Source organism: Suricata suricatta, chromosome 7 (genome assembly GCF_006229205.1).
Source record: "Suricata suricatta isolate VVHF042 chromosome 7, meerkat_22Aug2017_6uvM2_HiC, whole genome shotgun sequence".
In the NCBI taxonomy this organism is placed as follows: Eukaryota; Metazoa; Chordata; class Mammalia; order Carnivora; family Herpestidae; genus Suricata; species Suricata suricatta.
In genome coordinates, this window is record NC_043706.1 from 92,593,717 (window position 1) to 92,608,414 (window position 14,698).

The window sequence follows — 14,698 nt, forward strand, 5'->3', positions numbered from 1 at the left end:
AGCCCCAGCCCCAGCCCCGCCAGCACCGCTACCTCCGCCAGCATTGCCACCATCAGCACCACCTCCACCACCACCACCAACACCACCACCACCACCACCGCCGGCGGCGGCAGCAGCCATTTCATCTCCACAGAAACCAGACACAAAAACATGGCAGAAATGGAGAAAGAAGGGAGACCTCCGGAAAATAAAAGGAGCAGGAAACCCGCTCACCCAGTGAAAAGGGAGATCAATGAGGAAATGAAGGTAATTTTGGACTTCGGGGCTGGGGAGCCTGAGCTCTTTCTTCCGCCGGCTCCCTTTGGGCCGTTGTACGGATTTGGGGAGGGGGTCCGGGGAGCGCTTGTCAGTTTCTGTAGGATGCCCGGAACGCCTCAGCTCCTCCTCCAGGTGCAAAACCGAGGCCAACTCGCGGGCTGCATCCCCGATATTTGCCTACCTCCGATTCGGTGGGGGTGGGGGGCGGCCGGGAAACCACATACTATTTAACCTTATAAACCCCAGGTTGGCACGGGCGCGTTTCAGTGGGAGGGGACCGGGGGCTCAAGTGGCGGGCGGACGTGGTGAAGAGGCTTTCCTAGTCAGCGGTGTGTAGTTTTCCCCCCTTTCTTCGGGAACCATTCCTCGGATCCCTCTAAAGTTGAGGAGCTGCCGGGCCGAGGAACCCCGGGAGCGCTCGATTCCACCCTTCCCTCCAGTCCGTCTCCCAGCCCCGCGATCCCGCTTCCCCCCAAGTAGCCAGCTGCGAAGGTGTAAAGAGGCTGTCAGTGCCCCGGCGAGTGCGGCCCCAGCAGCGTGAGTCTGGGTACCGTTTTCACGGCCGGCTTACCTCGCCCGCGCCAGTCCGCTTCTCTCGCTCGGCTGCCTCCGCCTCCTGCTCGTCTTTGCATGCTCCACTTCCCAGTTTAGCAGACCCGGGCAAGCCTGGCTAAAAGATAGCTGTCCGAGGGGCGGCCTTCCCGAGCGCCTGCCCATTGTTCGGCAAGGCCAGCCCGGAGTCTTGGCGAGGTCGGGCTCCCCGCCAGGCCAGCGGTGCTCCAGAGGTGGCGAGCGCGGCAGCCGGGCGCTCCAGCTGCTCGCTCTGGAGCGACTGCCCCGGAGCACCGCTCAGCTCCGGACCCCCTCCCCCCTACACACACTTATTTTCCATGAAGTTGAAGCTTTTGCCAGGTTTTATTCTGTGTTGATATGACGAATCTCTCTTGATTAAAGAAAAAATATGTATGTGTATATATTTCTTTTTTGTGAATTACAAACAAGTAGCAGTTTTCAGGGGGACTTTAGCTTTCATTCTGTAGCCAGCTTGGTGTTCCCTATCTTCTGCAGGATAGAATCTTTAACACTGCCTACTGACTTGGTCAGGTTGGTGAACTTTGTATTTACAAGACAGAGTGGATAAAAATGGCATGCAACTAAGTAAAATGTATCACACTTTGATGCTTTCTTGATTGGAATAAGCATATATATTCTATGAGAGTGCCCTGGGTGAAGCCCATGCTTAGGAAGGGGCGCACGGATAATACAAGCTACATGAGTGCCTAGGTGCATATGCTTATAGCTTTCCTTTCCTCCAGAAAATGTCTGTAGCAATCTCAATTTCAGGATTCCAGTTGTTATTTCTGGGTGAGGAACTTAGTGCCTGAAAGCATGGAGTGCAGAATCAGTCCAAGGGGAGCTAAGGAAGATTTGCCTTGGAAATCAGTGCCATTTCTTGTGATGGAAACCACCATTGATTTCAATGATAGGTTTTAAAAAGACAGACCAGTAGGAGTTGTTGTCTTCCGATGGGGGATGGAATTCAAGCAGTCTACAATAACCATTCTTCCTCACTTACCCTTCTCTTCTGTGCTGCATTCCCAGATTACTTTTCCATTTCATTTTACATTGGGGGTGGAGGAACAGGAGAGAAGTGAGCCACTAGGAAATCACAGTGTGCACTGGCCCTTTAAAACACTGCCTAATGTGATCTATATGGATGGCAGCTTTTAAGTTTCATAGGTTCTAGAATTACAAATTAGCTAATTTTAATCAAAACATGTGAAATGTTATCCCGGCTGGATATAAAGGCTGACTGTGCTCAATGCTTGGGGCTGGCGTTGTTGACTTTGGCTGCGGGCGCACTCCGTGGTTTGGGAGATAGTTGTCCTTCTACGGTATAACAGATGTTTGTCTGAACTGGTGAGGAAGAAACAAAAACAACATTGTGTGAAGGGGAAAAATTACACAATTTTTAGTCAATGCTGCAGGACTAAGTATGGAATTAACCTTCGTGCACAGAATTTCCTCTTCTTAAAATGTTATTTTTCTTCCAAATCACCACCTACTGTTTGAAGTTTTAGTCCTCATTTCTGTGTAGAGTGGCATTAAATAAGAAGTTTTACACAGCAAATAACTCAACTGCCTGTAGGATTGGTATTTTCTGTCTGGTTTGGACCAGTGTGTGAGAGATCCCGGCGGAAATCCTCAGTCATGTCCATGCACACCATGCCAGTACGCGTGGATTCCCATCATACTGGGACTGTTTTGTAGGTATTCCTCTAATATAATGGCACCCAAAGTCTTCATTTGAAAAGTGGTTTCCCCAAGTCAAATGGCAGAAGGGTTATTTTGAACTCATTAATATTTTTCTGTTTTTAATATTAATAATCACATCAATGTAACTCCTTCTCAAACCTCATGGTGTTATTACTACTCCTTGTCCCCAAACCTGAAGTGTAGAGTAACATAACAAGTCGGGTGCCCTGTATAAAAATATGTGCAACAAAATGTCACCGAGAACACAATGTGGCCTTGTGCAGCTTCATATCGGTGCCGCTGGAGCTGCCTGGCTGTGTTTGCCTTCATCTGAACGGCTTTCATCTGGACCAGTGTAAACTAAACCCTGGTAAGTAATCACTGCCCGGCAGAAAGAAAGGAATGTATACAGCTAGCACGGCCTAAGCTGTAAAAACGGAAACCTGAGCCCCCACCGAGGATCACATATCAAGGCTTGAAGGTAGGGGAAATGAAAGGGGGAAAGAGGAGAGAGCGAATGGAAAAGTCAGCCTGGGAAGTGGAGGATCAGGAGGAGGCCCCCCTTAGGGAGATTTGGCTCAGGGATTAGGGAATTTTATCATGGTGTACAGTGACCTACTCAGGTTTCAACACTGGTTGGATCAAGTTGCTTCTCTGTGAGCTGAAAGAAAAAAGACTGGTGTGTATGTGATTTTTTTCCCCCTTCGGGTAATAGAAAGGACATTGGTACAAGTGTCTATTTTAAGTACAGCAAATGCAGGGCACTCAGAATGAGCGACAAAATCACCTCATCATGAGACTTTCTTCAAGATCTCCTAATTGAGATAGTTACACATGTATTTAAAAATGGCTGGAGAAGACAAACTGGCTGAGGTTTAGCTGACACCAGTAATGGCATTGGAAATTGTCTTCATGTGGCTGGGAGCTAATGTTGGTCGCTGTTTCACTAGATCAGATATTGAGTTACATTTTCGTTATCACTGGTTTAATGTGCATGGCAGTTGTAACAAATTTAAATTTGATACAATATAATTTTCTGTGTGAAAAGTACATGACCTGGCATAGATGCTTATAGTGTAGTGAAAATATCTTCAAGTACAAGTGCTTGTCTCATTATGACCTTTACAGTGTTTCCTTATCTTTCCTTTTCTTCTTTCTCGCTTCACCCTGGTTTTGCTTGATTAAAAAGACTTGTTACTTTACTGTGTTTATAATAAGTGTGCCTTATTTAATTAACGACCAGTAGAGACAATTTTTAAAAAATTAGATGATGATGCACTTTACATTTTGGCTATTTTTGGTTTCTGAAGTAAATATTGTGATTGTATCTAATGCAATATGTCTTCAATATACTGTTAGCTCACATGTATCGTAATAAATGCATCTTAGGAGGGAATCCCAATGATAGAAGGGCTAATTCATTTCAGGAGTTCATCCAGAACATGATAGGTTTAATATAAAACTAGTTCATCCTGTTGGATGTGTAAATATAAATCTATGTGTAATAGTAACAGTAATAGTTCTATTTAAGGGTATGTATTTTGCACACATAGATCTTAGTGAACATGATTAGTTTTTACTGAACAGTAATGCAGCTCAAAAAACTACTCTATGAATAGAGATAATGAGTCAGATTTTTATCTTTTAAAACTCTTTGACAAAACCAATGTGATTAAATCAAGCACTCTGCCCTGGAAACTTTCCTAAACAAACAAAGTTAATGCATTTAGTGTTTTACTTTTTTATCAATTGTTAAACTATAAGATAATCTGTATTAAATGTTTTGGGGTCTCCTTTACTGAAGAAGCTTTCTGTCTATAAATATTCCCACTAAGTAATTTGTACCTAAAGTTATGCTTCAGTCCTGATGCCTGCAGTTAGAGTCAGGCACATCTGTTAGAGTTTAGTAGTAAACTCACCACAAGATTTGCTAATTTGGTTTCTGATGGTCTCATTTGGCATTAAAAATGACCTGTGTCAACTGCATAGACAATAAAGCAAGTTTCAGAGCCAAGTTGGTGAGTGCAGTAAGATAAATAGGTTTTCATTAAAAGAAAGAAAGAAAAAAGGAAGAAAGGAAGAAAGAAAGATAGATCATGGTGTAGATTGGGAAAGTCAGCATGTTCAAGGTGGAAATCAGATCATCACTAAAACAGGTATTTTTTTAAGTTTTGCTGCTGAAACGCCATCCTAATGTTGGACACAGTGAGTCTCAGGAACCTAGAAAGTGGACTCAAGACAGATCTCACTGTGGCATTCACAAATTATGCCAGTCCTTGCAGCTGGTGGCCTCAGGTGTGCCACGTGGCAGGGTTGGGGACAAATGTCAGCTGGGACATGGTCCTTCTTCTTGGGAGCTGGAATAGGATATTACTGAGTCCTCTAGCCTTGTCCTTCATATTCTTCTCAGTTGTCCTGCTCGAAGCTCCCCCTCAAAAGCCATTAAGAGATGGTTCTAGGAGGACACAGAGAGCTATGGATTCTGCTCTGTTCAAACCAGGGTTTTCTGAAAACAGTCTCTTTTTACATCCGTGAACCTGTGAGTGTGATAGAGCAGATTCTCTAAGCCTTATACAACTCGCAAGTTCCAGAGACGAGGAAATGGAAAGGAACCACTCCACTTCCTCCCGAATCTGAAATAAACATTTGAACTAGAAGAAAACGAGTCTGACAGACTCATTCCCTTCTGCGTTTCCTGCCTCTGTGCTTGCCAAGCACTGCTCTGAGAAGCCAAGCCTTACTCTCCTTGTGTGAGAGACAGGCTCATAGAAACCAAGAGGTAACAGTTCTTAAAGGAAAGTCAAAAACAGGGCCTCAAAAAGGGCAAATATCAGTGAGCACAAGTGACTGAAAAAAGGAGAGTTGCAGGGAAAGATAGTGTCTTGTTAGAGTGATCATACTTTTTATATCTCCTAGGGAAGTGTCCTTTTCATTAAGTCTTTTTACTGCTTTCTCTTTCTTTTCAAAAAAGTTATTGGAAGTAGTAGAAGGCAGATCATTTAAAAAGCTCTGAAGTCTCAAACTTCCTCTTGTGGAATGGGAAGTCAGCCACACTTGCACTCTCGAGCTAATAAGATTATTGAATATTTTCCTAAAAGAGAAGGGATATTACTGGGTAGAATGAGAAAAAAATACTTTGTTTTTGATGGTGCCAGTTGAAACATGTAAACAGACATGAAAGCAAGTGGTGTGTGCGATTTGCTGAATGTATATTTTAGGATCTGTGGACTAATGGGTGTTAATATCTCTTATATAACCAAAGGGCTGTGGAACTCTGTCCTGTTTTAAGGCCTGTGGCTTTGGCAGGGACAGGAAAACAATGTAACAAGTCTTGGTGACTTTTAGGGCCATTCTACAGCTGTGAGGGGACACAGCTGCACACAGCTGCACACCTGCCTTGTTTGCCACAATGTTAGCCTGGGGCCTGGAATTCACAATTTCAAAGCATTGGTTGACCTTTCTTAGGACATTTGATGTCCTGGCCACGGATGAAAACGTGGGAACATAATTGTCTGCTCTGGGTCACAACAAGACAATAAAGCGACCTAAGTTTTATATGTGGAAACACACAATTTTGGTTTCTTATGCCAATTATACAGCTGTCCAATTTAGAATATATCAATAAGAGAACAAGATGTTGTCTTCAGGCCTGTTCCAGGCTGGGGTTGTAGTTTAGTATTATGATGTGTCTTCTGCCTTTAGAACTGTATTGTAATCCTTGTGTTGTGGCCAAGAACAATGCTTCATGATGGAGTGTAGCAACCATCTTTAAAGGATTTCTTATTTTTTAAAATATTTATTTATTTACTTATTTTGAGAGACAGCATAAGTGGGGGCAGGGCAGAGAGAGAGAGAGAGAGAATCCCAAGCAGGCTCTGTGCTGTCATCAAGGAGCCCGATGTGGGGCTTGAACTCACAAACCATGAGATCATGACCTGAGCTGAGATCAAGGGCCTAATGCTTAACCAACTGTGCCACCCAGGTGCCACCATCTTGTAAGGATTTCAAGCTAAAATGCTGTAGTTCAGGTAAAAAGGGCAGGGCTCACGGGGTGAAGTCTGCACGAAGAGCACACATCTAGCTGCTCTTATTGTTTCATGCATGTGGATAGCCCTCTAACGGGTCTTCTGTGGGGAGTGGCCAGTCCTTACGATACCATCTGATCCAACCGGAACATGAGTGTGGATGTACTTTGTAATCTGTAAAGGGCTCTTACAATATTTCTTTTTCATTGTTTAAATTTTACCTCCCAATCCTCTTGCAGAACTCTAAAATAAAACCGATCCACTGGATCTGTGTTAAGAGAGGTGACTTAGGGGCACTTGGGTGGCTCAGTCAGTTGAATGTTCGACTTTGGCTCAGGTCATGATCTCATGGTTCATGAGTTCGAGCCCCTTATCAAGCTCTCTGCTGTCAGCCTGGAGCCCACTTTGAATACATTGACTCTCTGCCCCCTCTCTGCCCCTTCCCCACTCTCATGCTCTCTTACACACACACACACTCTCTCTTTCTCTCAAGAAAACAATAAACCTTAAAAAAGAGAGAAAGAGAGAGAGAGAGAGAGAGAGAGAGATGATTTAGACTCAGCCTTAGGCCAGATGTGGGGATAGAACTAAAAGCTGACTTCTAATCAAGTTCAGTTCTTACTTCTGCAAAAGAAACTGCTTTTCTTCTGCAAATTACTCTCTTACCCCCTTTTGAAATCTCAATTAGCGAGTTCAGTGATGCTTAACAGAAAACTACCTCAGAAGTCAGAACACACAGAGGTGAAAGGGAAGATAAAATATTTTCCAAAAATAACCATCATTCTGTCATTCATAATCTTAACCAGCAGGGATGCTAGCATTTTTTTCCCCGCCTTGTAAATTGTTCAGGATTGGGGGTTTCCTTTTCCTTTGAAAGTATTTCTCATAGGCTTCACTATTGTAGACAATGTGTGCCAGAATGTTTTGAAGTTAAGTCATGTGACTGACATCGTTTTTATTGTCATCAGGACTGTGAATATGGCTGACATGATTGTCATGAGAAGACTATGTGTTAATTAATTTTTAATTAAAGTAATTTTTTACTTTTATAAAAATAAGGCACAGACACGATAGAAATAGTAGAGCAAGCATTACAAAAGATAAAAATGCAAAAGCAATACAAAAGCTAAAAGAAAAACAAAGCCTATAATTTTCCCACCCAGACACAATTCCTATCAACATTTTGATATATATCTTTTAATGCCTGTTTCTATGTATGATACATAGTTTTTCTAAAATACAAAAGAGGTCTTCTAGTGCACTAATCTTCCTCAAAACTTCATGTATTGTTAATAGCTTTTATGGCAGTAAATATTTATCTATAGCATATATTTTAATGGCATGATAGTATTCCATTTTAGTCATTCCATGACTAAGCTGTAATTTATTTAACCAGATTTCTATTGTTTGGCATATAGTTTGTTTTTAAGGAAAAAAAACCCACTGAGATAAACATTCCTGAACATGCATATTTTTGCACGCATTTCCTTAGAATGATTCCTACAGTGCTGAAGAATACAATTGCTGAAGGGTATATACAAATCAAAGGGTCTATCCATTTTTAAAGGCTTTCACAGCATACGGTCAACTACCCTTTTCTAAAAGTTGTATCAACTTCTATTTCCAATTCTAGGAGACTGCTCATTAACACTGGATATTCCAATTCTTTTAACCTGCACATATTTATTTTTAGAATCAGTTTTACTAAATTTTGTTTGATCATTTTTTGGTATTTATACATTTAAAAAATATTTGTGAATATATTCAAATGTACTAGCGCATTGACTGAGTACATTCTAGGTGCTAGACATTGTCCTAGGTGAGGCATAAAATGAAATAAAAGGTTTCTGCCCTCAGGTAACTTATAGTATATTTGGGATAGATGACATATTTTACCAGACCTGGGAGTTGGAGTGAAAATTGGAATTATGTTTGTGGAGAGAAAGGGGACATGGCTTTTCCCTCATTTTAAGGAATAATTGGGAGCTCTTTGAAAACTTTCTGTTCTATTGGTTAGTATACAGAGTTGAAAACACATTGACATTCAGTTTTATGAGGCCTGGTAAGAAGGAAATCAGTGGTACCTACTTATATTTTAAAGTCTATTTGGTGTTTTCAAAATAAAATCATTAGTCCTTTTCAAGGACCTTGAGGTAGTTGCATTTCAGAAGTATTGTGAGAATTTGTAATTACTGCAATTTTCAAAGTGTCTTGAAGTCAACTCTTTATTATTTACCTGGTAAAGTGGTCAGTGAAAAATAATTTAGACTGAACTTTGACATTTGTATAGTACTTCCAGGTGAATAAGGAGAGAATCTAACGAATGTCCTAGGAATTAAGTTTTGTCAAAAATAAATTTTGCCGCTATCAAAAGAATTCAGAAGGAATGAGGAAATAGTAAAATCTCCAGCCTTTCCACCATATTTCTGTGTCCTATTTTTTTTTTTTAATTCTAGGAAGAGATCATGCTTTCAGACTAAATGTTAGGATTGTCTTTTTTTCCCTTAGGAGCCCTGGAAACAAGAGAGGGGAATTGGAGAGGACAAGGAAGAGGCATGGGGATAAATACTAAAAGTAAAAGCAACTAGAGTCAGATGCAGTGTGCACAAAATTATAAAATGAGAAGATTAAATTTAATGGTGAATTTTGAACACAACTCAACAATATAAATAATTGAGAACAGTAGGGGCCAATGATCAAGTCTGAAAGCAAGCAACATAGGTAGATATAGGCACTGGTTGGAAAGCTCTTTATATGTGATATTGACATCCTTGGTATAATTTCCTTGCAACTCTTTGATTGGTCCAAGGAGGTAGTTTCTTTGGAATTGCTGACACATTGGACTATATAAAATTGATCATATAAAGAGAATAAGAAGAGTATAAGAATCAGAAGATTCGTATTTTTGTTCTGACTTTACTGGGTGATGTCTCATGCCTGTCATTTACTTCCTGGATCCTCTAATGTTCTTTTGTACAATGAAGGTATCACCTAGGTTCATCAGAAGTTTATTGTGGAAATCAAATACCCAACTTATAGGGTTATTGGGAGGAACAGAGAGGTAAAGAATGTGGAAACACTGTAAAGTGCTGTAACAGTGTTAGACATTATCATTATAATTATAGTGACCTATTTTCCAAACCCAGATTAGACCACATGGTATGAGAGAGGATTTTTGTGCCACTTCCAAGGGTGAGAGGCAGTCTGCAAAATGCGATTCAGATGCCAGAATATTGAAATTTCTGGCACAATTTTGATGGTTTATGGGAGCAATGATAAAATATTTGAAATAGTAACTGTTCAGTAAAACTTATGACATGTGATCACAATAATTGTAATATTTCTTTGCAGAAAGTTTTTAACTTCTTGTCTGAGTAGAAGTTCTTTGATTTCACAGAATCTTACTGCTGGGAAGGACCTGGGGGATTCCCATCCAGTCTCTAGGACATTTGCTAAGTGAAGATTTGGGAGGGAAACAAATTTCACTACCTCCCTTGGTACAGTAACTTGTCTTATTATTGAACATCTTTCTGGCAAAAATCTCTGCAGTTTAACTCTTATCACCTTTATTTTTTTTTTACCTTTTTAAAACCATAACATACATGAGAAAGATCTGTAGGAAAGGAGTATTTTTTTATATAGAAAACTCCTTTTTTAAGGATAATAATTTAAAAAATGTTGAAAAACCAATGGCCGGAATTTTCTACCAGAAGAATTTGAAAACCCTCATGGGCCATAAACGTTAAACTCATTTCTGCTAGAATGTTATGCTTCTTGGATGATAATTGCAAAAATCGATTTCATTTCCTTTGCTTTAGCACCATAATAACCCATATGATATCTAGCATCAAATTCTACCTAGAAATTAAAAATCCTAAGCGTGTTTAAGACAGAAGTAATAGTCTGTTTCTTATACTTATGCCACAAGGAACTTTGGTGTTCGTTTTTTCTTTCTTTCATCTTGCTCTTCCTTTCATGAAAGATTTGAAATTTATAGCTTGAGGGTTTATAAACCTTTCATTTTCTGCTTTTTTAGTCATCTATCAAAGCAATAAGGTGTTTGTTTTTATTTTCACTGATGAAAAAGGAAATGTTTTAGAGCTTATTTTCACTGACATTTATAGTCACTCGAAAATCTTAGAATAGACCAAGTTCTCATTGATTGTTCCACGAAGCCTCTGAGTTTTCAGCACAAACCATAAACTAAGTAATGCAGTTAAGATGCCCCAATATTATGAATTTGGTGTTCATAACGCAGCAGAGGTTTTAGTTTTTACCCAAATGTCTGAAACTTCTGGATTCCATCCCTGGGATTGGTTCTGAAAAGCTGAATGGATTTGCAGCTGGACTAAAACAAACAAATCTATATCCTTGTCTGGGAGGTTGTTCCATGAATTATGCATCTGTAGCCTTTGTGTCACTTCAGAGGTTAGACAGAAGTGGAGAGAAAGGCGCCCAGATACAAACGGTCTAGAAAATTGGATATGGTGGCCAAGAGTTACTATGCAAAAGATTTTCTGTCTCGCTGGCACAGTTCTCTTGGAGATTGGGGCAAATAGCACACAGACCAATAGGATGGCTTGAACTTGGCTTTTAACACTGTAGGGAATTGGTGTTTTGATGTAAGGTGTAATCCTTCTCCGTGGAGATTTCTGCTGCCAGACCACTGATGGATGGAGAACCTCGATCTGTGTGCTTAGGGACTGTCATTCTCCAGTTCAGGCGCTCAGCTTAGTGAAAAAAATTGGGCATTAGGGGAGACTGACGCCTCATTAAAGGAATCTCTTTTGATTGAGTAGAGCAGCATTTAGCTGAGTCCTCCTCAGTGGTATTCCAGAGGTTGCTGAGCTTATTATACATATCGATCATATGATCTTTGTGCGTTCATGAAAAGAATGTCTATTTAATGTGGACATGACCAGCCATCAGAGAGAATAAATGCCTCACTAAAGCTTGATATGGTTGACTGTTGGCCTTGTGGATGGTAGCACTGAATCAATCTGGCTAAATTTTTTTTTAAATTGCTGGTGCACTATCCCGTCACAGATAGACCCAGTTGGAGCCCTGAGCTTAAGTGGGCACTAAAGCAAAGAATCTAACATTCTGTGGGTGGTTTGAAATGCCAGGTTTGTTTTTGTGGAGTCAGTAGTGTAATATCTTTTCTTTTTTATGCAACCCCTGCTGAGATCTAAAGTCGTGAAATTCAAGAGAACATGGAACTCACACGTTGAGGCTGTGCACACTCTTGGTTTAGCCTGGGTGCTTTGTTTCATGTATATAAATTATACATCCCAGTGTAATTCGGAAATGACAGCTTCTAGGGAGAATGAGAAAAGATTCTTTGAGCCACAGAGGTTAGAATATATAGTTTTTCTAGCAAGTCTAGGAAGCTCAGAATGCCTTGCCAGATAAAGATTTTTTTTTAAAAAAGGAATTCATTCAACATGCATTAAGCCCTTATTCTGTAGCATAGGGTCCTTCTTTTTATTTTTAAATTTTGCTCCCAACTCTATTGAGACATAATTGACACATAGTATTGTGTAAGTTTAAGGTGTGCAATGCGTTGGTTTATTTATGTACTTAAGATCATTACCGCTATAGCATTAGCTACACCTCCAATCGGCCATAGTCAACATTCCTTTGTGGTGAGAACACCATTTCTTTGCTCTCTTAGCAACATTTGAGTATATGATACAGTACTGTTAGCCATAATCATCATGCTGTACATTGTATCTTCTAACTTGTTAATCTAATAACTGGAAATTTGTACCCTTGGACCAATATCTACCCATTTCTCTCACCTCCCAACTCCTGGTGACTACCACTCTACACTGTTTCTTAGAGATGTTTTAAGGTACATGCAAACATTAAGATCATTAATACAGTCTCATCTCTTGTTTCCAGATCTAGCAGTTGATAAGTTCACAAAAAATAGTCTCCTGGTATTAAAGCTTTAAAGCTGTCCAACCATACCATTTTCACAGTTTAGCATCTATAATAACAACAATAATGATACTTTACATTTATTTATTTTATTTTTATTTATTTATTTAATTTTTTTATGTATTTATTTTATTTTGAGAGAGAGAGAGACAGAGAGTGAGCAGGGGAGGGGCAGAGAGAGAGAGGGAGACACAGAATCCAAAGCAGACTCCAGGCTCTGAGCTATCAGCACAGAGCCTGACAGGGAGCTCCAACTCACAAGCCACGAGATAATGACCCAGGCTGAAGTCGGATGCTTAACTGACTGAGCCACCCAGGTGCCCCAATACCTTACATTTATATGTTGATTTATAGTTCATAAAGTATTTTCATGTGTTATCCAAAATCTGGGCTGGCTATTAACCTTAGTTATTTGGTACTTTTATGTTACTTCTCAGAAGACAATCATAGTGACCTTTGATTGTATGGGGAAGGAATCTGTCACTAGTGAAATTTGTACCACAAATTATGCATTGATTTTTAACATATACAATTGCAAAAGGGAAAACTAAAATGGAAGACCCTTGTATTCTTGACAATTGAGAAATTATTTCTTTGCTGAGATTTTTCTTTATCTGAGATAAAAGTCATGTTAAAAAACAATACCTGATTCAGAAAGCAATTCTAATTTAAATTAATCTGAGCCACAAAAGATTTTATTGTTTTCATTTTCAAAATATTTTATTAGCTGTTTTTGTACTTTACCTTTCAGTATTTTTTCTGTTAGTCTAGGATATAAACTTGCAGAATATGCTAAAATATGACTTCCTATTTGTAAGCAAAACTGACAAATACCTTTTTCCTTATTATCTTTAAATTGCAAATGTCTGAAGGCCTGTCATAATTGTATGCATCATCCTGAGATTTAAATGCATTACAGTTTTTGAACGTGATTTGAAAAATGAACATGACTCTAGGGGAGGTGGGGCAGGGCAGGCATTAACTGGGTAGTGCAAACAGAATTCGACTTACGCATTCTTTTCAAAGAGTTATTGATTATATAAAAAAGGGACCTATGCTTCTCTTTCAGAACTTTGCAGAAAACACTATGAATGAACTCCTTGGCTGGTATGGCTATGATAAGGTTGAACTGAAAGATGGGGAAGATATTGAATTCAGGAGCTACCCTACAGATGGAGAGAGCCGGCAGCACATTTCTGTTCTCAAAGGTAATGACATTTAATGTCCCTTTGTTCATGCAAAGAAGGATTAACTATCTCAACCTGCCAGAATTGAGCTGCTTTGGGACTCATTTTGTTGATTATGCCAATGGTTGATTTAAATGTACATCCCCAGTAGTGCTTTCCCATAAGCAGACCTCCACGGAATATAAGAGCACAACATAAAACAAAAATAGACACAGCTTAATCTCCTTCCAGCAATGAGGAACCGGCCCTAAGTGTTATGGTCCTGCCCACAAATTTAAAGAAAGGGACAATGTCCGCTACGTTCTCCTCCTAGTTTCCTGAGTCCTTTGATATATTAGTTATTGGAGACTGGTGCTTCCTGTTAAGTGAGATATTAGGTTTGGATTTGCAGACATTTGAGAATCATAGTTATTTTTTGGTAACCCCCTCTTCCTCTGTTTTTGGTGGGAATTCTAAAGGAAAGCCCTATATCTGTTTTGTGTTTGAATTCCTTCCTGCTTCCAGCCTTGGATCGGGTAAGAGGAATAAGAGAGTCATCCATAATTGGATCCCACAGTACTCTAAAAGAATTTTCATCAAAGCTCAGCCAAAGAGTGGAAATTAGAGCTGTGGCACAATGGAATTAACACTGATTCTATCAACAGATAACGTCAGATACCTCGTGAGGGAAGCCTAGAACCACTGGTGGGTGTTGATATAGATACTGAATTTATGAACCTAAATTTGGAGTGAGAGTTTGTTTGTCAGAGAAAAGGAGTGTATAAAGAAGCAATCCATTTGGGGAACTTGAATAAAATGTGGACAAAATTCATTGTGTGTCATCATTGGCAATTTGATCAGTATTTGCCCTGCATTCAAAGTCTATTGGCATAAACTATTTGCTCATGCATTTTATTTCCAGTGTCTAAGATAGCGCTTTTCCTTCTTATGTGCCAAGCCACAAAATGTAAATGAGCTGTCCTGCAGGCATGTGGAATTGAATGTACATGACAAATTTCATGTTAAGCGCGCTATGAAATTGTACACATC

At 39.8% G+C, this 14,698-nt stretch overlaps 1 protein-coding gene across 1 annotated transcript in view; it reads left to right on the forward strand.

The window, feature by feature from the left end:
• Nucleotides 1–6: 6 nt before the first annotated feature.
• The window catches only part of SOBP (sine oculis binding protein homolog), a gene marked incomplete at its 3' end in the record, with an annotated part of 138,276 nt that continues 123,584 nt past the window's right edge, over nt 7–14,698 (forward strand). The window contains exons 1-2 of the mRNA XM_029943202.1: nt 7–246; nt 13,552–13,690. Coding sequence (XP_029799062.1) covers nt 151–246; nt 13,552–13,690 — 235 coding nt within the window. The remainder of the gene's footprint in view (nt 247–13,551; nt 13,691–14,698) is intronic.